At 42.2% G+C, this 24008-nt stretch overlaps 2 protein-coding genes across 10 annotated transcripts in view; one reads left to right on the forward strand and one right to left on the reverse strand.

The window, feature by feature from the left end:
- The first annotated feature begins 744 nt into the window (after window positions 1-744).
- Window positions 745-19201, forward strand: dync2i2 (dynein 2 intermediate chain 2). 2 transcript variants are annotated; one of them, XR_009207226.1, is made up of 10 exons: window positions 745-1170; window positions 2528-2788; window positions 2874-2983; window positions 3669-3826; window positions 4220-4329; window positions 4514-4681; window positions 4810-5042; window positions 5119-5276; window positions 5581-5871; window positions 17922-19201. XR_009207226.1 is itself a non-coding variant. In XM_058415389.1 (9 exons), exons 1-9 carry the CDS (start codon window positions 1093-1095, stop codon window positions 5811-5813), a joined length of 1509 nt encoding a protein of 502 aa, XP_058271372.1. In that variant the 5' UTR covers window positions 745-1092; the 3' UTR covers window positions 5814-6436. The 2 variants fall into 2 exon arrangements, 1 of the variants encoding a protein (XP_058271372.1); XM_058415389.1 differs by lacking the exon at window positions 17922-19201 and having other exon boundaries at window positions 5581-6436.
- sptan1 (spectrin alpha, non-erythrocytic 1) overlaps window positions 6465-24008 on the reverse strand; it is a 38336-nt gene continuing 20792 nt past the window's right edge. For 4 of the 8 annotated variants that reach the window (XM_058415379.1, XM_058415381.1, XM_058415380.1 and 1 more), the window contains 34 exons: window positions 23532-23730; window positions 23342-23446; window positions 23112-23144; window positions 22973-23008; window positions 22690-22737; window positions 21551-21642; window positions 21296-21440; window positions 20647-20828; window positions 20363-20462; window positions 20079-20276; window positions 19777-19923; window positions 19593-19696; window positions 19338-19500; window positions 18521-18535; window positions 17111-17242; window positions 16688-16825; window positions 16489-16593; window positions 15298-15506; window positions 15095-15215; window positions 14890-15011; window positions 14654-14786; window positions 14241-14339; window positions 13996-14155; window positions 13826-13902; window positions 13447-13656; window positions 10667-10963; window positions 10332-10444; window positions 9971-9988; window positions 8345-8399; window positions 7741-7937; window positions 7578-7631; window positions 7291-7437; window positions 7054-7201; window positions 6465-6901 (listed from right to left, as the gene is read on the reverse strand). In XM_058415379.1, the coding sequence (XP_058271362.1) occupies window positions 6776-6901; window positions 7054-7201; window positions 7291-7437; window positions 7578-7631; window positions 7741-7937; window positions 8345-8399; window positions 9971-9988; window positions 10332-10444; window positions 10667-10963; window positions 13447-13656; window positions 13826-13902; window positions 13996-14155; window positions 14241-14339; window positions 14654-14786; window positions 14890-15011; window positions 15095-15215; window positions 15298-15506; window positions 16489-16593; window positions 16688-16825; window positions 17111-17242; window positions 18521-18535; window positions 19338-19500; window positions 19593-19696; window positions 19777-19923; window positions 20079-20276; window positions 20363-20462; window positions 20647-20828; window positions 21296-21440; window positions 21551-21642; window positions 22690-22737; window positions 22973-23008; window positions 23112-23144; window positions 23342-23446; window positions 23532-23730 (4228 nt within the window). In that variant the 3' untranslated portion in view covers window positions 6465-6775. The remainder of the gene's footprint in view (window positions 6902-7053; window positions 7202-7290; window positions 7438-7577; window positions 7632-7740; window positions 7938-8344; window positions 8400-9970; window positions 9989-10331; window positions 10445-10666; window positions 10964-13446; window positions 13657-13825; window positions 13903-13995; window positions 14156-14240; window positions 14340-14653; window positions 14787-14889; window positions 15012-15094; window positions 15216-15297; window positions 15507-16488; window positions 16594-16687; window positions 16826-17110; window positions 17243-18520; window positions 18536-19337; window positions 19501-19592; window positions 19697-19776; window positions 19924-20078; window positions 20277-20362; window positions 20463-20646; window positions 20829-21295; window positions 21441-21550; window positions 21643-22689; window positions 22738-22972; window positions 23009-23111; window positions 23145-23341; window positions 23447-23531; window positions 23731-24008) is intronic. The other 4 variants (XM_058415385.1, XM_058415377.1, XM_058415382.1 and 1 more) reach the window with 3 other exon arrangements.

The raw sequence follows: 24008 nt of genomic DNA on the forward strand, positions 1-24008 counted from the left end.
CAGTTTGTAATCTGTAGATTTGTAATCAAGTAGTCAACTTTATAAATTGTGATTTACAGATTTTTATACTGCCATGCTGTAACAGGTCTGGGTCTCTTAGCTCCAGTGAATGGAAATTGTAATGCATTTCTAAGGCCTTTCTTACCCACACAGCAACTCTCTACAGCAATTTCTAAATGACTCAATTCACCCAGTCAGTACCATAAATAATGTCCAAGGTCAAAGGTGCAATTTTTCCCCATTCTATTGTCTGATGTGAATATAAACCAAACCTGGAGCTGAATGATTTTGTGCAGTGTTTCTGCAGCATGATTGGTTGTTTAGATAATTGCATGAATGAGCAGGTCTGCAAGTGTACCTAATAAAGTGGATTTACAATCACACAGTATATTTCAACGTTTATCTATATTTATTCTGATTCATGTGTGCACACGAAGGCTTGCATTAAAGTATACTTAATATTGACGCGTTGTGGGACGGTGAACTGACAGAATCCTCGTTTTGTGCACTCAATCGACACAATAGGACATGAACCGACTCCTCCAAAATGGCTCTTTATCAGTTTTGTATGACTGTTATAAAATATAAAGAGTGATGGAACGGATACGCGGATTAAATCAAAACGAATTCAGTGACGAGAATACTTTAATTTGCATTAAAATGATACGTTAACCTCTCGGGATTTGCTATTTACATATGAGTCGGCTCCCAAAGTTCACCCAAAAGAACCGGTTCATAGAATCGACACTTCAGTGAACGACTCATTGAGTTTCCATGGGTAACCAGGGACTCGCTAAATAGCAGTGAAACGTCTTAGCATCTCAGCTAGCTGCTTTAGCGCAACATTGCATGTGTAATATATAAAATAAAATGTTTCGCCAATTGCAGTTCAATGATTTAATATGAAGACTAAAATATATTTAATTGCTAGTTAGCCAGCTAGCTTGAGGGATAACGCTAAACAGCAGCTAGCATAACGTTACCCACCTAGCATTGTCGCTTTTAAACCTGTAGGTACCTGTAGTTATTATTATTATAAGCGTCTTGACTGTTTTTGAGGAATTGTTTTGTCTAATTTGGTTAAAAAATAAAATGTTCACGGATGAATCTCTGGATGTTGTCGGGTTTCAGTCATCGTGGAAAAAGTCGCATGGACAGACTCAAGACTCGGTATGTGAAGTTTATCACGGTTTACAGGCATATTCAAGTATGGAAACAATGACTAGCCATTATACAGCTTCATAAGCTTGAATGCACAGAAAAGCTGTAATTCATTATAATATGATGATTTTTTTTATTAGTATTATAAAATATTTACCAACAACTAATGTACTAAGAATAGTGCACCGGTTTGGTGAAGTCAGTAGGGTGATGCTTGATGAACGCAATGGATATGCAAGCAAATATTAAGTGAGCTTCACTTTTAAGACGGTCTGTTCCAATACTTTTGCTCACCTCAAACACTAAGCCTGGTTGTTTAATACATCTGCATGCAAATATCAGGAAATGACAGATAAAGTGGTAATATACAATGATCAGGCATAATATTATGACCACCGGCCTAATATTGTGTTGGTCCCCCTTTTGCTGCCAAAGCAGCCCTGACCCGTCTGTGTATCAGAACCAGCATTAACTTCTTCAGCAAAACAGTAGCTCATCTGTTGGATCGGATCACACGGGCCAGCCTTCGCTCCTCAGGTGCGTCAAGGAGCCTTGGCCACCCATGACCCTGTCACCGGTTCACCACTGTTCCTTCCTTGGACCACTTTTGATAGATACTGACCACTGCAGACCGGGAACACCCCACAAGAGCTGCAGTTTTGGAGATGCTCTGATCCAGTCGTCTAGCCATCACAATTTGGCCCTTTGTCAAACTCGCTCAAATCCTTATGCTTGTCCATTTTTCCTGCTTCAAACACATCAACTTTGAGGACAAAATGTTCACTTGCTGCCTAATATATCCCACCCACTAACAGGGGCCATGATGAGGAGATCATCAGTGTTATTCACTTCACCTAGCACTGCTCATAATGTTATGCCTGATCAGTGTATAATGCCCATATATAGCCCATATTCACCTTTTAATCTCAAACAGCGACACACACACACACATGAATATAAAATAAATAAATGCAGTTTGCCATTTAAGTTGTGATAAAACTGTCAGAATGTAGTATTTATATCAGTAATTGTGCATTTATTTTTGCATATTGGTGGAGTCATATAAAAGTAAAAGAAAGTGATGATTGAAGCAAAAATACAATTTTTGCTGGTGATCCACAGAAAATAAAGTAAAATATACTAATACTAATGATGTGAGAATATATATATATATATATATATATATATATATATATATGTGTGTGTATTTTTATCAGGTTCAGACCTACAATTGTCTGTTGAGGTTCATAAGAGATTTGTGAATGTAGTGTTGAGGTATTCATTGTGCTACAGGACTCTCTGTTCTTTGAGTTGACTCAGTGTATGTGTTGTACATGCCCTTCTTAACTGCTGCCTCTGCTCTCAGAAAACGAGTCAGACTGTTCCAGTTCACACAGCCGAGGCTGAGACGCAGGTCAGAAGTGTGGTAAGCAACAGCACACAGACCGATCCTTCAGAGAGCCTCAATGATCAGCTTACACTCCACTTGGATCTGTCAGCTGAGCCGCCTGGGCTGAGGGATTTCCTACATCGTGTGGAGGACCTGGTCATCCAGGAGCTGGTGAAGAACTCAAAGAGCCATGCTTTTGATGGATATGAAGTGAACTGGACTGATCAGCATGAGACGGTGAGGATCAGACACACAGGAGAAGCTCAGTCACTTGTGTGTGTGATGTTCAGTGTGCTGAAGAAACTGTGTATGTCTTGTACAGGTCTCATGTTTATTCCGTCTCGGGTTCTGTGAGGCTCAGGACAGGGGGCTGCAGGTGACCAGCGTGTCCTGGAACTGCACCGGTTCTGTTATAGTGTGTGCTTTTGGACGGTAAGTCCCCTATTACTGTGTATAAAAAATAAATAAACAGTGGCACCCAGTGTTAAGTGATGTAGTCATAATTAGGGCCCTATTTCTGGACCTTATTTAAATTTGCTACACATGATACAAAACTCTCATGTATTTACTTTATTCATGAGTTCCTTTACAATGATTTTAGTTATAATAGCAAAGTCCATCTTTAATGTGAAATTTGACACCACACATACACCGACCAGGCATAAGATTATGACCACCTGCCTAATATTGTGTTGGTTCCCCTTTTGCTGCCAAAACAGCCCCGGCCGTCATGCACTGTGTATTCTGACACCTTTCTATCAGAACCAGCATTAACTTTGAGCAACAGTAGCTCGTCTGTTGTTTCGGATCACACAGGCCAGCCTTCACTCCCCATATGCATCAGTGAGCCTTGGCCGCCCATGACCCTGTCGCCGGTTCACCACTGTTCCTTACTTGGACCACTTTTAATAGATACTGACCACTGCAGACCAGGAACACCCCACAAGAGCTGCAGTTTTGGAGATGCTCTGATCCAGTCGTCTAGCCATCACAATTTGGCCTCTTCGTCAAACCCTTGTCAGAGTTTATGTGGAATATATGAACAGCACATTTATGCCATGTGGTTGAAAAGTGCTTCGAAACACAGCCATTATCATTGATGTGCTTCTTTTTTTAGTGTCGATGATGGTGACTGGAGCACTGAGAGGTCGTACGTGTGCACATGGAATCTGGACCGTAGAAGAGTGAACCCGAAACAACCCGACATGGTCATAGAGACGGCAACACCTGTCATGAGTGTGTCTTTCCATCCACTGCGTCCATCTCTGATTGCAGGTACAACCTCATTTCCTTCTTCACAGGTGTTTATTATAGACTGATTAGCCATTCCAGGACTAAAGGCCAGACATGATGCTGCGATCCTGTCACACTCTCTCTGCTGTCACACAAGCAAGTGATGATGTGCCTCATGTAGCTCCAGGTTTGTTTTATTAGCGTGGCCTGTCGGAAAATTGTTCTAGACAACATGCACACTCTCTATATATATATAATTACCTATAACAGCAGGTCCACACTGTAATTTGTCAGTTACAGTGATTTATTTCTTAAAGACAGTTATTACCCACTGTAGCTACATGTAATGTTGTGGAATGCTGGTTTAAATATGTGAATGCTAATGTGAGACAGGCATGAATTTATAGTTCTGTCCAATTTGTGATCTCTCTGCAGGAGGTCTGTACAGTGGAGAAGTGATGGTGTGGGATACAAGTCGCACTCAGGATCCTGTTTTAGCTCAAACAGGGATGTGTTCAAATACACACAAAGAGCCAGTTTATGAGGTAACTGCGAGGAGCAATACAGAAAAATGTAGGTCTGGTTGTATCTGATATAAGGTTATGTGGCATCAGGATCACACAAGAAGAAGATTTTTCTCTCTGAAACAGTAGTTCCAGCACTGACAAAGCAGGTTACTGCATGGAACTGTTGAAATACAGAAGTGCATATGTGTGTGTGTGTGTGAAGGTGAAGTGGGTCCCAGGGCCTCGTCGAGGAGAGATGTTGGTTGTAAGTGCGTGTTCAGGAGGTCGAGTCCTGCGCTGGAGTGTAGATGGAGCAGAAGGTAAACTGATCCTAACTTCTGGATTCGCTCTCATCAGGCAGCAGCTCCCTCTGAGCCGATCAGCCAACAGGGTGAGTGTGTCAGAAAAAACCCCATTATAAATTGATTATTATAGTATTAGATGAGTCTTTGTACAGTATATTCTCAATACTATAATATACAACACTAAATACTGCCTCTCCTGTTCTGCTGATGGCAGGTGAGAGGCGACACAGCTATAGGCGTGACCTCTCTTGCGCTCTCACCCTGGGATACAGACATGTTCCTGGTGGGAACTGAGGGGGGTCTGGTGCTCAAGTGTTCCTTCAGCAGTCAGACAGTTGCTGCAGTGCCCTCTGATGGCGAGAGTGTGACACTACACGCTCCTGCACAGTTCTCCTTCTCACCACGAGCCGGCCCCATCCAGTCGCTCCACTTCTCCCCCTTCCACAGGTGAATGTTAATGATTAACGACATTATAAAGCTCTGTTAGAAAAACACACCCTTCATGGTCCTGTGCTCACTTTAGGAACCTGTTTGTGAGTGTGGGGACCGACGGCTTGGCGCATGTCCACAGTGTCCTGCAACCTGCTCCCCTGCTGTCCCTGCGTGTTTCTGACTCGTACGTGTTTGGAGCTCGGTGGTCACCCGTTCGGCCACTAGTGTTCGTGGCAGTCACTGGGCAAGGTTAGTCAAATTGTGAAAGAGAAGGACATAGTGTGAAATTATTGCCTAGAGGATTACCTTTATTTATAGTTTTACAGCCTCTTATACAATAGCAATTTGCCAACACTAGCAATATTTTTATTTCTTAAAGGAAAACATTGTGCTTTTTATCGAAAAGTGCTGGACTATGTGATGTGACTAGATAATCTAAATAGGGTGAATTTAGATCACATTGTGTGGAGTTTATGGTATAGTTGTAGTACCATGGTCGATTCCTTCCTCATGTTTCACCTGTAATAGAGGCATTACGTGTTTTCTATTGCAGGTGTGTTGCAAGTGTTTGATTTGGGTCAGAAGTGTCTCAGACCAGTGGCCACCATTGAGCAGGACACTGGGGCTCAGTCTGCTCTGTGTGTGGAGTTTAACCAGCAGCAGCTCCTGGCAGTGGGGAATGCAGACGGTACAGTGAATATCTGGCAGCTGAGCGGCGAGTTCACAGAGCAGCAGCCCAGAGAAAACGCCATCCTGCAACAGCTGGCAGACGATGTACCCGAGTGACCCACAAAGGCTGCAGGGTGAAGTCCAGAACAAAGAACTCTTCCCTTCTTAGTGACAGGTGACTGATATAATAGTTGGATGAAATGTTCACACATCGTCGCTTTGTTTACTAGATAAAAATTGCAATTCTACCCACATAAACAACACCTATTGTAATTATTGACCAAGTGACGATTTTTTTTTCACATCTTGTGTACTTAGCATAAAGTAGGCAGCTTTATATTTAGCATTGCTAATATTCACTCCTTCTTAAGGGTTTTATACATAGTAGAAACTGTTCCTACAGACAACTATGCTAATTTAATGTATTGTTTATTTAAAACCAGCATAATTTTGAAGTCTTTAAAGCCATTGGTTAGAAAAATGGCTAATGAGGTGGATTTGGGGTCATTGTTATCCAGGCAGCATTATGATGTGTTATTGTCATTAAATGTTGAGCCAAAGACCAGAAAAGTCCAGCTGGTGTTGATGTCACATATAAAAGTTTATGATTGGATGCTCAGCCGTGATGATGCCCTTGATGTAATTAAAACCAGACAATTATTGTGTTTGTAAATATGTTTTCCATCTGCAGAAAAAAAGTAATTTTTATATATATATATAATTTTTTTTTTGCCCTCCCCCCCAAAAAAACACCAGTACACAACACGGTCACCAGTTCTAACCAGTAGCGTTTATTAATGCACACTGCAGAATTACGGGCGGTGTTACAACTTAGCTTATTGTCTGTATAGGTTTCTCTAAATCAAGCAAAGCACTGAAACAGGAAACACAACCACGGAATAACACACACACACATACACACACTACACTAGAGTGAGTGAAGCACAGAGAGAGTGTGAGTCAGCTTCCTACATAAAGATAAAGAGAAGTTTAACGTTAGTTTCATGCAATTCAGCTCTGTGTTGGTGCTTGAGGGGAAACGCATCCCGATTGGTCACTGGCAGGCAAAGGGGTGGGGATCAGTTGACGAAAAGCGAGCGTGTGAACTCCACAAAGTCGAAGGCCGACGGGAGCTCGCGACCTTTGCTGTCTAAATATGGCTTCATGTGTGAGATGCAGTAATCAGCCTGCTCCTTGGTGAGGTTCTGCAGTGGAGAGAAAGAACATAACATTTAATGAGCCTGGAAATTTACAAGGGTGACTCTGTACTGCAATTAGATGAAACTGAAATATATCCGTGTGTCTACTGATTTACATACAAACACAATACCACAATAACAGCAGGAGTACTGCGTACCTGGTAGAGCTCCTCCTTGGTGACGTACGGTTTGTTCTCTGCACTGAGAGCACGGAAAGCACTCTCAATCTCCTCACTAGACTTGACGTTCTCTGTCTCGCGGCTGATCATGAAGGCCATGTACTCTTGCAAGGACACGTTGCCGTCTCTGCAAACACAGAAATGCACTGATGAGCTCCTGTGTGATCAGGTGTGTGTTGGTGGGCGGAGTCTGAAGGCTGTGGCTTGGTTGCTCACCTGTTGGGGTCCACCGTGTCCAGTATGGACTCAAACTCTGGGTCTGGTTCTCCTTCCTCCACCATAGGCAGGTCGTAGCCCAGGGAGCGCAGACAAGATTTGAACTCCTGGTGATTCAGACGACCAGATTTCTCTTTGTCGAAGTGTCTGGAGCGAGAAACAAGAGGCACACTGTTAATTCAGCAAAGTGGCCACAAACTTTAACTGCAAATGAAATTCTGTTTTTTTTTTATTTGTCATGTTACCCGCTATTCTGATGTTACCCGCTATTTTGATTTTGCACTCACTTGAACATCATGCTGAACTCCTTGAGGGCTTCCTCTGTGACTCCTGTCGTGTTTCTGTAAAGGAATTGAGCGTGTTTAATCAGCATTTGGACGGCCACAGCTCTATATAACTGACCCTAAATACTGAGTGAAATGAAACGATGGATGTGTACGCATGTGATACCTGGCTTGGATCTGCTGTTCCAGGTTGTGCTGCATCCTCATGCCCAGCTGGTCAAGCTGGTCCCACTGCTGGGCCAGTCCTACCGTGCTGTGTTCTGTGTACTTGTTGTCCAGGATCAGAGCCTCCTCCATGGCCGCACCCAGATCCTCAATCTTCTTCAGCTGGCTGCGCATAGCACGGATCTCCTGGTGCTTACGCTATTATAGACACACGTAAAGGAAGTGCAGTTTATATCAAGACGTGTGTATCATCATGTGTGTGTGCTATTTGGTTCAGCTTTTGAGCTTGCAATAGGGATCAACAGTCGCCAAAATACTGAGGTTACAGTATACTTTGTTGAATTCTGATTGGTCAGCAACTCTAACGCAAATGTGACGCAAATGAAATAAATAGGTTTATTTATTTATTTATCATCATTTAATAGCAGCTCATCCAGTGGGACATGTACACCAGATTAAACAGAAAAGGATGCATCCCAAATGATATACTATACAATTACTGTGCACTTACACTAGTGTACAAATTTTTAGTAGAGTAGTATGATCTCAAATGGAACATGTTTTTGTTCCTAACGTGAAGTATAAGCCATTTCGGCGACACTCACCTTTGTGGCCTCCAACTGAGACTCCAGTGTTCCAGATTCTTCCACCATACAGGACCTGCCCAAACACACAGCAGTGAGATCAGGCCAGAAGGCGGCTTTGCAATACGTCACATCCATCATCACTAACTACTGCTAGAAATCCTTCCAGTCTGTACTTTACACACCAACTCATCTTCAGGGAGATCCAGTGAATCAGACATTATTTCTCATCATTGTTCCTGTATTTGTAAAACTTACCCACGACGTTATATTGAATATAAAACCCCACACTAGAAGCCATTCCAGACTGCTGCACCCAGAACAGCCACTTAGTTCATGCTAATGGTGCCTCATATCTGTGCTCATGTCCATGCTAGAATAACGCCACAGCCAGCAGGGCCAGAAACTGATTGTGTTAGAGACTGTGTTCATTTTTGTAAATTATGGGGGTAAACGAAAGGTATTTTAGATATTTTAAGTTACAACACTGATACAGAATACATAGCAGGAGTTTTTATTTTCAACGTATGATCTTGTTCCCAAGTCTTACTAAGTGATGGCCAGATGTTTAGGTCCTGTACCCTCTAAAATACACCACTAGAGGGTGCCAACACCACTTAGGTGTCTCTCCTGCTTGTGCTGTTTTTGCTTGTTTCTGCTGTTAATCCATACAACATGCTGGAACATGTATAGGGCTCTTAGTTCTAATACTGTGTGTGCTTTTGTCAGTAGTTTATGGAACAAGCGTGTGTACTGCAATTACTATGACCTATGGCCAACGCTGGAAAATATACCTGGTGCAAGAAGGCCATATAGTCGAAAACATGAGTAAATTACATTTCTAACAAGTTGATGATTTGGCATAAAACTAGTTTGCAGTTTCCAGCCCTGAATCTAGTGCATGACGGCACCCCCTCAAAAAAATAAAAAAATAAAAAAATAAAAAAGGGTAATAAATGCACTGAGTTGCAGTGCTGGAGTGGAGCCAGGTTCTGCAGAATGAGGAAGCCGAAGGGTCCATCTGCCTGCCTCATGGCCACATTGCAGTGAGGGTTAGTAGAGAAGACTGAGCACACGCACAGCTCAAATGGTGGGTTTAGACTCAAGTGCATGAGGAGGAAACCCAAACAATGTGGGGGGTGGGAGGGTGGGTTTGGTACTGATGGGGGAATCAAAATGGAAAGAAAACCTTCCAGAAAGATCATCATCGACTTCATACTGATAGACTCGGATAACCCGGCGATAGGCTATGCTATTCACAGACCAGGAGCAGGGAAAGAGGGAGGAATGAAAAAAAAAAATAATAGCATGAAAATACAAAGCAAGACAAAAACACAAAACAATGGAGATGAAATCAAACATGAAATAGACACACACTACAGTTTAGCCAAAAAGTAAATATACATAATGTATACTATAATCCATTAAAATAGCCTCCAAGATGCACAAGAAACTTCGGGAACATGTCTCGGCTGACTGGCTTCATTAAAAAAAAATAAAAATTAACAATTTTGTTTTAAATCTTATTTATGGGTGTATTTCTATATGCCTTTACCTCATACCTTTCACTATTGTACATATATTCCTTATACATTATCTCAAACACACACAATTATAGAAGATATGGAGAAAAAATAAGATATTAACCCATCCAGAAGATATGTCCTGATTAGAAAAATGATCCCAAGCATCAGGAGAGGCAGCGAGAGAGTGGGAAGAAAAAGAGAGACAAACAAATAGTTATATCATCGAGCAGTGACATCATCAGCATTCAACACCCACATGTAAACAGAGGTGCACTTACACAAACACACAGACATAAAAACGGTACTAATGTGACTGTTAAAATGATCCCATTACCCAAAACACACAGACACACACCAACACACAGCAAAGCATGCACTGATGACTCTGTGCAAAATGGTGGACCATCCAGGCAATAGAAACGTGATTACATGTTGCATGCATCATATGTGTAGAGCGATGAGGCTGTGTACTCTTCCTTTACCTGGTCTCCTGTAGCCACTGGTGGAAGGCATTAGCGTGTTGAGCAAACTCCTGTCTCAGCTTGTCATTCTCCTCCTGCCTCCTCTGCTCCTTCTGCAGCTCCAGCTCACGCTCCTAAAATAAAACCACAGCATGCAGCACAAATAAGAACAAATTTCCTTCCCTATTGCTTTATTACATATTTAAGTTAAGCTTATGAATGTTTAATGAAGGCTCTATGTAGAGATGCTTTTATTATCCAATAGAGTTTTCTATGTAGCGGAAAACCAGCTTTGCCGCTAGTTGAAGTGATGAACTCAGTGGAGCGCCTGGCCAGGTGGCTTGGTAGCTCGTTACCTTGATGATCTTCTGCAGGTTCCTCCAGGTCTCCTCCAGAGCCTCCATGGTGAACCAGGTGTAGGGGTTAGACATCACGTGGTAGCTCTTGATCTGCCGGTCCAGCTCGGCCAGCTGGTTGAAGTCGGCCTCAGCGGAACTCAGGGAGGAGCGGAAGGCATCGTGGGCCTCGCGCAGAGCCTTGATCTCCTCCAGAGAGTTACATCTCACCGGGTCAGTCAGATCCTCCTCGGCATTCTCGAACCAGCTGTTAAAGGCTGATGCTTTCTTAGCAAAGGTCAGGAACAGATCCTCCACCTGGGTGAGATGGCACAGGGGACAAATGGTTTCAGTGTCTGGACTGTAACTTCATCACTGACCCATGGTGTATGTCCATCAGATTTTAATGTCAATATTGCAGAAATAGTTTAGATCAGGGTCGGCAACCTTAAACATGCAAAGAGCCATTTGGACCCATTTCCCAAAGAAAAGAAAACACCGGGAGCCACAAAACCCTTATCTAAAATAGTACCGGTCCTGACTGACTCACCCGAGTTAAATGATCCGATTCTGCATATTAACTCATGATTCATGAGCCCGAGGTCTAAATTAACCCCATTCTTATTTATCCTATGGCTACCGTGCTCTTTTTATTATCATCATCATCATCATTATTAAACAATGCAGAACATTATATCTTATACATTAAATAAATGCAGTTATTAAACATAGCAGAGAAAAAAAAAAACAGTATAAGAATATATATATATATATATATATATATATATATATATATATATATATATATATATATATGAATCGACTGATTCAGCTGATTCTCAGTGGACTCGCGGAGTCGGGTTATAGACCGATTCAGCTGATTCTCAGTGGACTCGCGGAGTCGGGTTATAGACCGATTCAGCTGATTCTCAGTGGACTCGCAGAGTCGGGTTATAGACCGATTCAGCTGATTCTCAGTGGACTCGCGGAGTCGGGTTATAGACCGATTCAGCTGATTCTCAGTGGACTCGCGGAGTCGGGTTATAGACCGATTCAGCTGATTCTCAGTGGACTCGCGGAGTCGGGCTATAGACCGATTCAGCTGATTCTCAGTGGACTCGCGGAGTCGGGTTATAGACCGATTCAGCTGAGAATCTTATGTTTATTCTCAGCACCCCCCAAGTGCATGAGCTGATATTCTTAAATGCCAATTTGGTTGTTTTATTCTTTATTTAAGATATTTATTTTTATTCCATTTGGATACTTTAACATATTTCATTTTTGGTTAATATAACTGATTTGCACATTTTTCATTTTTATATTTGTGTTAAAGTTTGTGTGTGTTTGTTTGTGTGGCACTTAATAAATTACTAATAAATTTTTGTTGCACTGGTATGTTTGTAGGGACATGTTTATTGCCCGTCAGTGGCGGAACAAGCGCACATCACGCCCTGGGGCAAACATTCGGTTGGTTACCCATCATGCAATAGTCAAAGATTTTCTAAAAACTTGCAATTACTATAACATACACGCCATAATTATAGTCACTAAATTATTAACCACTATTTCCCACCATGATTAGCGTTTGTATAGGAAACGAGGGCTATAAAAGAATCACTTTTCGAAAGGAACTAACTCAAAAGGAATCACTGACTCGATTCATTTCAGTGAGTGACTTTAAAAAGAATCGTTCCACTGATCTAAAATGAAGAAAACACTGCATATATTATTTTTTCCTTTATGCTATGTGTAAAAACAACTAGTGTGTGTTGCATTTATGAAATCAGTGAACTGCTACAGAGAAAACGACATGGAATTTCTGCATGCAACAAAAACTTTTTCAACTCTGGAAAAAAGACGCTGGGTTGAAGGTTACTTTCAAATAAAATGCTTAAAATTTCTATTTGAGTCGTATTTATGAAATAAAAAATTAAATTAAAAAAATTAATTATGAAATTAAAATTTAAGTTAAATTATCCACCTGCAGCAAACCAAAAATGCCGTCTGCTTCTGAACCTTCCGCATCAGTTCCAAAACGGCTTTTTTCTCTCATCTCCATCCGGATATTTTTCAGCAAAGGCTGTTTGTTTATTCTGGAAATATCTTGCAACATTCGACTTTTTGTTGTTTGCCAATTTCTCACCACATATTAAGCATACTGTTAAACCAGTCTCGTCAGCAGTGAAAGCAAATGAATCTGCCCACGTAGCACTTTTGGATTCACTTTGAAAAGCTCAATAAATCGTGCCGTCGGGTGTCGCATATCGGCGGTTGTGACCCATATTTTGAGCCACAAAAAATTAAACACGTTTTATTTTAATGTTACAAGATCACCATAATCTACAAATTTAGAATTACATTTAAAAAAAAACTAACGGACAAAAATAAAATCAATTTTAATGAAATACTCATTATTTATTTTCCAAAGCCACAGGGAGCCGCAGCAGAGGGATGAAAGAGCCACATGCTGACCTCTGGTTTAGATATTAGTGTTGCAGATGTGCCATTAACTTCAACCTTGAAGACATTTTATAATATTAAAATATAAATAATAAAACAAATAAATGAGCAAAGTTAAATTTAGTCTCAAATGTAAGAAATTACCTGTGCTATTTATCACTTTTTTTTAATCATTCCTGTTTTACCTGAATACAATCACAAACTTTTTTCTTTTAATTTGTCTGTCCAAACCTTCTCTAAATCTTAAATGACTCGTATATTAGCTTTGAGTACTGTGAGGAAGATCTCTATCAGATGGCTGAAGGTCAGGCTCAGGTGTTATGTAAGGTGTGTGTTTTTACCTTTCTGAAGTGTTCCTGAGCCTCCAGCAGCTTCTTCTTGCGGGCTGCAGAGTTGGACAGCAGCTGGTTCCAGCGTTTCATCAGTGTAGCGTGACGAGCCTCAATGGCTTTAGACTGCACATGTTTGGCTGCCAGAAGCTGATCCTTCAGTGCAGTGATGTTGGTGATGCCCTCCTGCTGGAATGCCTGAAGTCCAGCATCAAATGTTTCCTACAGTGAGGGAGGGAGCAGAGGTACAGCAAAAGATCATTTATTATTTTCCAGACCAAGTCTGAGTATCAGACGATACCTCCTGTATACGTCTGTAATAAAATATATGATGGACGTCTCACATTGTTTTTAATAGCTGTGCTATTTCAGGCAAGTTTCATTTCCATACCTGCTTAGTGAGCAGCGTCTGAACTGATGACAGGTCTCGTCCATAATCATCCGTTTTCAGACTGTTCTCTTTCTCACCTAAGCGGTCATAATACAGACACAGGTTAACACATACAGTGTGTTAAAGCTTTTTCTCATACACAAATACACACACAGGGAGTGATAGCATACCGATCCATGACTCCACCACATCAGCCTTCCAGTTAAACTGCAGGAAGGCAGAGTTCTCGTCCAGTTTGGCCTTCCTCTGAGCGGCAGCTCTCTCCAGCTCAGTCACTTTGTCACGCAGGGACTTCATTTTGGCTGTGATGTTGTCCACATGGTGGTTCTCCTGCAGCATTGGCTCAGTGTCAGTGTGGCGGCACAAACATTTACAGGGAACTACAGATTGAATGAATATTGAACAGAAATACTACCTTCTTGATGAGTTCATCCCCGTTAGAGCAAACATCGTTCACTCTGTCCCTGTGTACGGTGAAGTCGGTCTCAAACGCCTCGTGCTTCTTCAGTAAGCCCTGAGACCATTAGGACACAGACGGAAAATGGTCAGAGATGTGCATGGAGATGAAAACATTATCCATTCATAATTTTGACAGCTTCAGGAAAGCTGGGCCAATGCTTTAATTGAGTCTGAATAATTGGTGATTAGTTATGTACGCTTATATGTCCCTTTTAATGTAAAGTGGGTGGGGCTCACGTTGGGTAATGCCTGCATAGCTCTACTCACAAAAAGCTGATGGTACTCATCTCTCACACTGCTTTTAAAATGTGTTATTCTGAATATTTCTAGTGTCCTGTTTGCAGTGTGTAACAGTGAATGTGTTTGTACCTGCACAGCTGCCAGCGTATCACCATAATCCTCACTTCCAACCAGGTTCAACTTCTCATTAATCCAGGCTTCTTCTTCCTCTACATTGGCCACAAACTGCTGATACTCCAGCGATTCCTCCAGCCTCTGCCCCCTACACACACACACACACACACACACACACACACACACAGTATTTAGTAGAAAGATTTTGTAAGGAAATGCTACAGTTTGTTAAACAGGAAGCTAGTTCTCACCTGGCAGCGGCCAAATCCTTCAACTCCTTCCAGTGCTCGACAAACTGCGCCAGCCTCTGCTGGATCTCCTCCTGTCCGATGGTGTTGTCATCAGACAGCTTCTTCCCCGTGTCGAGCACAGACTGGAGAGAACAAGCATTAAGTAACTAAACACCACCACAGCTAAAGCGTCTCGGGTGACATCACGACAAAGACAGCTCCTTACCTGAATGGCCGGCTCATGAGCTCCCAGCTCAGCCTCCAGTCTCTTATGCTTCTTCCTCAGATTCTGTACTCCAGTCAAATCACGTCCATAATCCTCCGAACTCACTAACAACTTCTTCTCTCTACCAGCACAAATCAGAGAAATGTGTGTTAGAAATAGAAAGTGAAACAAAATGGCAATATTTACTAAATTACAGTACACACTTGATCCAAGATTCTTCATCATCCAGGTCTCTGAAGAACTGGTGCAGGCGGTGTGACTCGTTCAGCTTGGCTCGGCGTCCAGCAGCCATGCTCTTGATTTTACCAAAGCGTCCGTTAACGGCATCGCGCTTATCTTTGACCTGAGAGGTGTCGAAGGCATTGCTGGCCATCAGGCTGTCAGCCTGGCCATTGAGGTCCTTCAGACGATCCTGGAACAGCGGAAAGAGAAATGTTTACGCAGCGTTAGTGATGAACAGCAACCCCTGTTAGTGTGGATGCAATTAACATTTATCCTGTGAGACAATTACTGTAGAAGTTCTCAAAAAAAAAAAAAGTACTGATATTAGCTCAGCTATTGTTCAGAGCTAATGTGCTAAATAAACTTGTTATCTTGCTGTTAATTTACAAATTTGGAAACGAAACAGCCTTTATTTGTCACATATACATTACAGCACAGTGAAATTCTTTCTTCGCATATCCCATCCTTGGAGGTTGGGGTCAGAGCGCAGGGTCAGCCATGATACGGCGGCCCTGGAGCAGAGAGGGTTAAGGGCCTTGCTCAAGGGCCCAACAGAAAAGTGACAGCTCAGGAAAAATCAATCAATCTGACTCTATGGGGGGTGCACTTACTTATGGAATATGTGTGTGACTTAACTCCTGTCACCTACATAAATTCTAATATAAGGTGTGCCATGTAGAGTGAGTGAAAGAGTGTATGAAAGAGAGAAAGTGAATGAGAGAGATTGTTAGTGAGAGAGAGTGAGTATGAGTGTGTGAGTGAGAAAGAGAGAGTGTGTATGAATGTGTGTGTGAGAGAGAGAATGTGTGTGTGCTAGTGAGAGAGAGAGTGGGAGAGACTGAGTGAGAGTGAGTGAGTGAGAGAGAGAGAGAGAGAGAGAGTGGGAGAGACTGGGAGAGACTGAGTGAGAGTGAGTGAGTGAGAGAGAGAGAGAGAGAGAGAGAGAGAGAGACTGAGTGGGAGAGAGAGTGGGAGAGACTGAGTGAGAGTGAGTGGGAGAGAGAGTGGGAGAGACTGAGTGAGAGTGAGTGAGTGAGTGAGAGAGAGAGAGAGAGAGAGAGAGAGAGAGAGAGAGCGAGAGACAGAGTAAGAGTGAGTGAGAGAGAGAGTGAAAGAGTGAGAGAGAATGAGAGAGAGAGTGGGAGAGAGTGAGTGAGAGAGAGCGAGGTTACCTCATGGGCAGAGATATCAGCCTCCAGAAGCTGGTGCTTCTTCAGCAGGTTGTTGACTGAGGCCAGATCCTTCCCATAATCCTCAGAGGCGAGAAGAGCTTCAACCTGCAGACGGAGAATAAAGAGCAGAAAATATGACCATGTCCAGTTCAGCAATTCAACCATTCCACTGTAAAGGATATTGGGAAATTCTTCTCACCTCCGACAGCCAGAAGTCGAAGTCCTTTATGCCGGTGTTGAAGTTCTGCTGCTTGTTGGCCTCCTTCAGTTTCTGACTTTTTTCAGCTGATTTATTGACCAGGAACTGCCACTGTTCATCCAGAGCCACCAGACGAGACTGGAGACATCACACACACACACACACGTCTTAATTAATCACCTAGGATTCGGGATTCTGACTGGTCATAAAGAGGTGATTAGTTTTCTGTAGATCAGCTCTGATAATAGTGCAGTTGAAAAATCACATTTATGTCAGGATAAGTCAGTGGCTAATTTTAGATATCATTTATGGTTTATTGACGTGTGTGGTGTGATCAAAATAATGTTACTTGAACCCCAGATAAAATTAAAAAGGTATGTAACATCATAATTTAAATCTGTAACATAAATAAGACATGTTTACCTTTACGGCATCCTCACTTCCTGCACATGCACCCCTCTGGATGAGCGCGTTTCCTGTATCGATCACACCCCGGATACGGTCGGCGTTGGCGTGAAGCTCCGCCTCGAATGCCTGGTGTTTTTGGTGCTTGCTCTGAAAGCAGTGAAAAAGATTGAGAACGTTGCGACTTTCTGGGACCTGATTCTGCTGATGTTTGTAGACCACAAAGGAAAAATGGATGAAACGTGGTGAAGGTGAAACAAACATACCACTAGACCAGGACAAATAAATGAGCTAGAACTTTTACTGCTGTTATTCGCAGGACAGCAGCAAAGAGAGAACATTTGATTTGATCAGAGTCTTTGGGCTATTTTGTGTCATGTGGGCTACGTTCACATTACAGGTCAGACAGCCGTGATGGAGGGAAAAATGAATCGAATTGCTAATCGTATTTGTCCTTTCTTTTAGGTCATTAACAGGAAACTGTAATCTGTATATAAAGTCACAGTTTGCCAATGAAGTCATGACTTGAGGTTTACTTTAGCAAAGTCACCTTTTGTAAATTTACATAATCACCAAATGGCTTCTGGGTAAATGCTCCTGTGAACAATTTACAATTTTTATGGCTTCTAATAGAAGAATAGACTTCTATAAAGTACTATTATTATTGTTCTTCTTTCTGCTGTATTTTCCAAACAGCATTTATTATTTATTTTATATATATATACACACACACACACACACATTTTCTATGCCATTGTCTAATATTTGCAAATTTTCTATTTTATTCTAATTATTTATTCTTTCTGTTTTTCCTTCTCACACTGCACAGCGATTTGAGCTGCGTTTGGGTGTAAAAACGCACCGAAATGCAGAAATAAACCTCATCGGTACAGATCACTGCAGAAACGAGCTATGAGGCATGCAATGTGAATGTAGCTCTAAGTTCCACACCATCTGATCACCTGGAGAAAGAGAGGGGAGGAGACGTCAAGGAGAAGCTGACTGTTTCAGACACGCGAGTATGAAGCAGCTATGGCACTGCATTATCACAAACCAATAAACGACTACAGCAGAGCATAACATAGGTCTCCGTTCCCTCTCACTCTCACCCCAAGGTCAACCCTGTGTTTGTTATGCAGACCCTCAACACGTTTATGGTGTGGAACAAATTCCAAACAAAAATCAGCCCAAATCTGACGAACAGACCAAAAAAATTACCACAAACTGCTGGAACAAAAACACATTACAGCGCAGGAGATGCGGAAATAAAATGAGTCCATAAAGAAGCAGACAGACAGGACAAGGTGGGGACACAGACCAGGGACACTGGTTGGAGCTCTACTACACACACACACACACACACACACAAAGGCATACATGTGATGAAACCCTACTAATGTTAGTAAGCGAGCACTCTACTCCACTTACCAGCAGCTTGGACAGCTAAAAATAAGACATGAGAACAGAGAGAGGTTCAGTTTGATTCAGTACACACTGAGGGGGTTACAGGAGAGACAGGAAGCATTACCAGGCTTTATAACTCAAGTCTATTAAACAGTAATAATTTAATTATTAGGATTAGATTACACTCAAACCTGTAGAACAATATACAAAACTGCTAGTACAACTAGAGCTGGACCAAATTAAAGAGCACTTATATCAGTAGAAAGAAAAATCGACAGGTAAATAAATCATTTTATTTTGAAGGGCAAGCATCTGCATTCTCTGCATCAATTCATTTACATTAAAAAAAAAAATATTCAATGGTTTGACATTAAAGCCATTTAAGCAGCTGTAGTCTTTTTCACGTTTTTACACACGTTGCTGTCAGACTGGAAACTCACGAGATGAAGAAAGGCATTTGCTAACATGGGTGTATACATATTACTTGTGCTGTATCAAATTTACTGCCTTCAAACTTTCATTCCAGTTACTACTTTATCCTGTTTGAGGTTATGATGATAAAAAATAGTTTTATTATTTCAACAAATACAATCAACTACCCTCGTCAGAAAATACTGCAGACAAACAATAAGAACTGATGGGCAGGAGGGAATGGAATTCCCAACTATCCTCATCATTAACCAAAATGAAAATTAACGTTAAAATGTGGAGCTCTTTACATAAAATCAGTGAAGCTTGGCAGGTCTGTAAAAAAAAGCACTGACTGTTGTCCAAATCTAGATAGACTTTGATCATATTCAGTTTGTGAGGGCAGTGTGGTCAGTGTAGAGTGAAGCTGTACCTGGATGTTAGTTGGGTCTTTATAGGACTCATCAGTGGCCGTCTGCAGTTTCTCACTGATCCAGGCTTCGATCTCATCCACATCTCTGCTGAACTGCTGCAGAGTCTGAGACTCGCCGAGCTTGGAGCGTTTCTCAATCATCTGAGCCTTCAGGCGGCGCCACCTGGGGGTCAGGAAACACTACATTTACACTACGTTTTCCTCGTAAGCGACGCCACTAGATTCATGCTGAGGAGGGGAAAAAAAAACTCTGACCTTTCCAGGACTTCATTGCGGCGACTGAAGATCTCAGGTTTGGCATAATGGTCGGCAGAAATTAGCTGGTCGGCGAAGGACTGCAGAGCGGCGATCTTCTCCTCCTGTGGAGACAGCGTGGGGTCAGGGTGACTGATTAGAAAAGCACATGCTCACTCAGACTGGTCCACATTACACTGCTAACCTGAACATTGATGGCTTTGTCAAAGTCCTCGTGCTTCTTGATGAGAGCCTCCACGCTGTCCAGGGAGTCTCCCTTGTCATCGGTAGCCAGGAAAGCTTCTCTTGCTGCCATCCAGTTTTCAGCCTGCTCACAGTCACGGTTAAACAGCTGCAGAGAAAACAACAGGAGTTAATCATTCTGGAACATGATTAGGAAAAAACTACAGCTCCAGAACATTAATAAATTCAATAAAACTACAAAAAAAAAAAAAAAAAAAAAAAAAAAATGCTATCTTCACTAAAGTAACGGGTGTTTTCCTTCACCTGCAGCTCCAGGCACTGATCCAGCATCATCCTGCGCTGCACCCAGGCCTTCTCCAGGTCTGCCCTCTCGCGGTCCAAGGCCTCTAGTTTCTGCTGGATCTCAGGACTGGCGTAGTGACCACGTGCCAGTAGCTGCTGCCCGAACTGCTCAAAGGCCTGGAAGGTTCCAGCACGGGCGTCGATCTCAGTCCTGTGCTCCTGCAGAGGAAGAAGAAGGGGTTTATGTGATGTGACTGAGAAGGCCACTGAGGCTCTGGTGAGAAGACATATACAGGGTTCAGTACCTGGTGTCTCTCCAGCAGTGCTTCAGCTCCAGTCACGTCCTTGGCGAGCTCATCAGAAGACACCAGTCCTCGGATACCGTTGATCCAGGACATCAGATCCCTGCAGGAGTGACACACGGGGATATGTTCTAGTATCATTGTGATTCAGTTTGGAGCTCAAAATATGATGAGCAGGACTTTGTGGTATTGTGGAACTTAATAAACAGCCTACTTAAGTTTACCTGCTCATAAAACAAGCTGCAATAAAAAGTTGAGTAATACAATAAGTAGTTCTCTATCCACACCTGAAGTCACTGAGGAAGCGCTGTAGGTCATGTGAGTTGCCCAGTTTATCCTTGCGCTGACCGGCACGTCCCACCAGGCTGCTCCAGGCCGTGTTCAGCTCAGTGCATTTCTCCTGAATATCATCCACAGCCTCAGGGTGGGACTGGATCAAACGCTCAGCTGTCTCGCCCAGAGAGTTGACCTGCCACAGGACACGGAGATTTATTTTATTATCTCATAAGCAGAAAGTCAATAACAGTCTAAACCAATAAGCCAGGACACTGTGTCTGACCAAATAATAAACATAAAATAAAAACCAATCAACAGTTACACTGATATTTAATGGGTTTTTTTTCCCCATTTCTTCTTTCCTTAAATTCATTGTTCAGTGTTGGATTGTTTGTTAAAATAAGTCACAGTGAAAAGGGCTAGAGAAACTATTATTATAAAAATCTACATTTTGACTGTTATTCAGTGAGACACATCCACACACTCACTGTTGTCTTTAATCAACAATTACGCAGAGACAGAAATCACATGCTACATTCCCATGAACTCTCAAATCACTCATTATTTTAATATACAGTGTACTACAAAAGGTGAAGACCCTGTAGTGGGCTTATATAGGACATCAGTAGGACAAAAATACAAAAAGAGGTACAATCTGACCTTGTCTCCCAGAGCAGCCAGGTCTCTCTCGAAGCCCTCGTGTTTGCGCTGCAGGGCCTGAACGCTGGCCAGGTCGTGACCATAGTTGTCAGTGTTTAGGGCCTGGTTCTTCTCCTCAATCCATTCTTTGGTCTCATCAGCATCCCTGAAAAACACAGAATCTCTAGTCAGTGTGTCTTTTACTTATTGCACTTTTAGAAGCTTCATGTACACACACTATCTTCAGGAAACCAAAGTGAACTGAATCACTTCTACCTGTGGAACCTCTGCACCTCATGGGCGCTTCCCAGCATGTTACTCCTGTCCTCCGCCAGCTGCTGCAGAGATCTCCAGCGGTTATTCAGCTCCTGGAAACATCCCGAATGCAGCAGTCAGTCATCTGTTAACACGCACGCTACACAACTTGAAACCTTTATAGCATGTTGACCACACCGAAGAGATTTTATTGTAAGTAATTCCAGGCTTTCCAGAACCACGTGTCTCTTTTTCTTAGTGCAATTCCGAACACGCTTGAGCATAAATAAAAAGGAGATTTTCTAATGAAATTATAATTTCCCTTTTTTCCCCACAAATTCACTGCACTGACCTTTAAAGCACGGCTGTCAACCATGTGTTGTTACAGAGAACGTGGTCACAAATGTAAAAACAGACTGCCTCTAAATCTGCCTTTGCAAAGAACTTTAGGGGTGTTGTACTCCAAAATGCGTCACTTTTTTTGGTCAAACACAAGATTGACACAATGCTTAATGCTCTTACCTGCTGTTCTACCTGTGTTTTGTTTTTCTAAAGTATCAAAAATGCACCTGAATATCAGCCTGGACGTAGATCATGTTTCTGTCAAGTCAGATTTAGATCAATCAAACCATGTTGTGTGAATATAAACATATGATTAATATATAAACATTCATAATAATTAAAGACATGAACAGGATGTCTGGGAGGAGGGGACATGGGTTCATGATGAAGGATGACTGAATACAGACAACAGAACAGCCACAGATCTCCATATTAGAGCCCTAAACAGATGATTCAGTCATTCTGACCAGGGCTTTACGAATCAGCGATAAGGCTAAAGAGTGACCCTGTCTCTATCTAGGGCTCTAACATGTATATTAATCACTTTTCACAGTCACAATGACATTACAAGACAACAAATGATTTGTGAAAACACAAATAAGCACAGTGGCCAGGTTGTGAGCTGTTGGGAGACACGCTGGACTGGCAGGTGTTAAACACCACTGCTTGGAGAACAGAAACGGCCAACGTAGCAGAGTGGGAGGAGAGGACGATGGTGAGGGGGACAGGGTTAGTCCTTCAGGCGTGAGGACGAGGATGATTTAGTGAGGGGATGAGATGATGTTCTACAGGGAGTACACAGCAGGAGTATTTCTTACCTTAATAGTATTAAAGTTAGCCGTCGTTTGGACGGCCATGCGAATAGACTACACCGAGTTGGAAAAAATAAAAAAAAATCAAGGGAGAGGAAAAACAGGAGGAAAGAAAAAAATCACACCAAATCAGGAGAAATCCACCATGTTAGTGTCCATAGTTCTTCCTTATTCTCTAAATCTCAGCATGCGCACTCTACATCTAACTTTGCTGGATAATTCTTACGATTCTCCATATTAGAGTTATTACCAAATTTTGGTTTTGAACATTCACTTCAAATATGATTACCTTCCAGGGAGAGGCGGTTTTTGAATCGGCTTCATCCTGTAAATTAGGAGATGAACGTTAGTAGTGGAAATTTCTACATGTTTCAAATGATAATATATTCTCAGGCATGCTGTATATATAGGATTAAAACGATAAAGACCTTGCCAGGAGCTGAGCCCAACAGCTCTTGTTGCTGGAAGAGGAAAGGAGGGGAGAGAACAAAGAATGCTTCCTTATTAGTTGATACAGGTTGACATTATTGTACATCATAGCTAATTTTCTTGATAGCATGCATGATGTGCTAACTGAATACAGGATGTGCTTATTTATAAATAATAATAATAATAGTAAAAATCTCATAAATATTTGGTTGATGAATATATGCTTTACCTGAGCTTGCACCATGGGAGCCTCCTCAGCCATCAGTCCCTCTGACTCCAGCTCTGAGGCCACCTTGTTGATGTCCCTCAGACGAGACTCGTTTGCCTTCAGATCCTGATTTAAGGGGAAATAAAACACAGTGACATCAGACAGAGGTAGACTTGTTCAACAACACACTTGCATTTGGAGTAGAACGTACCTTCTGGAAATCGTCAAACTTCTTCTGCAGCACCTCCACCTGTTCGAGGTCAGACCCCACTTCCTCGTTGGTCAGCGCCGACTCCTTCTCGTTGATCCACTGCTGCAGCTCGTTGGCCTCGCGGAACAGCATGAACTTCTTGCAGCTCTTCTCTAGCATGTCCTTCCGCTTCTCGCCCAGTTCCAGCAGGGTGCCGTACCTGAAGCAGACGAGAGGAGGTTTCAGAGCTCGAATCGGGTTTAAGCGAATCTTAAAGTTGTGGCTAACAAGGTAATCCTGTGGGTCGGATTTACTTCGCATTCCCCTCCTCCACACTGACTGGATGTTTCACTGCTGCTTTAACAGCAGTTTTTTTTATTCAATCTCCTCATCCATAACATCAACAACAGAAAATTCAGATTATGAGAAGGTGTTGATTATTTCCCTATAACAGTAGCTCTGACAAAGGTTTAGCTACAAATCAGGTTTATATTAAGG

Source organism: Hemibagrus wyckioides, linkage group LG18 (genome assembly GCF_019097595.1).
Source record: "Hemibagrus wyckioides isolate EC202008001 linkage group LG18, SWU_Hwy_1.0, whole genome shotgun sequence".
Lineage (NCBI taxonomy): Eukaryota > Metazoa > Chordata > Actinopteri > Siluriformes > Bagridae > Hemibagrus > Hemibagrus wyckioides.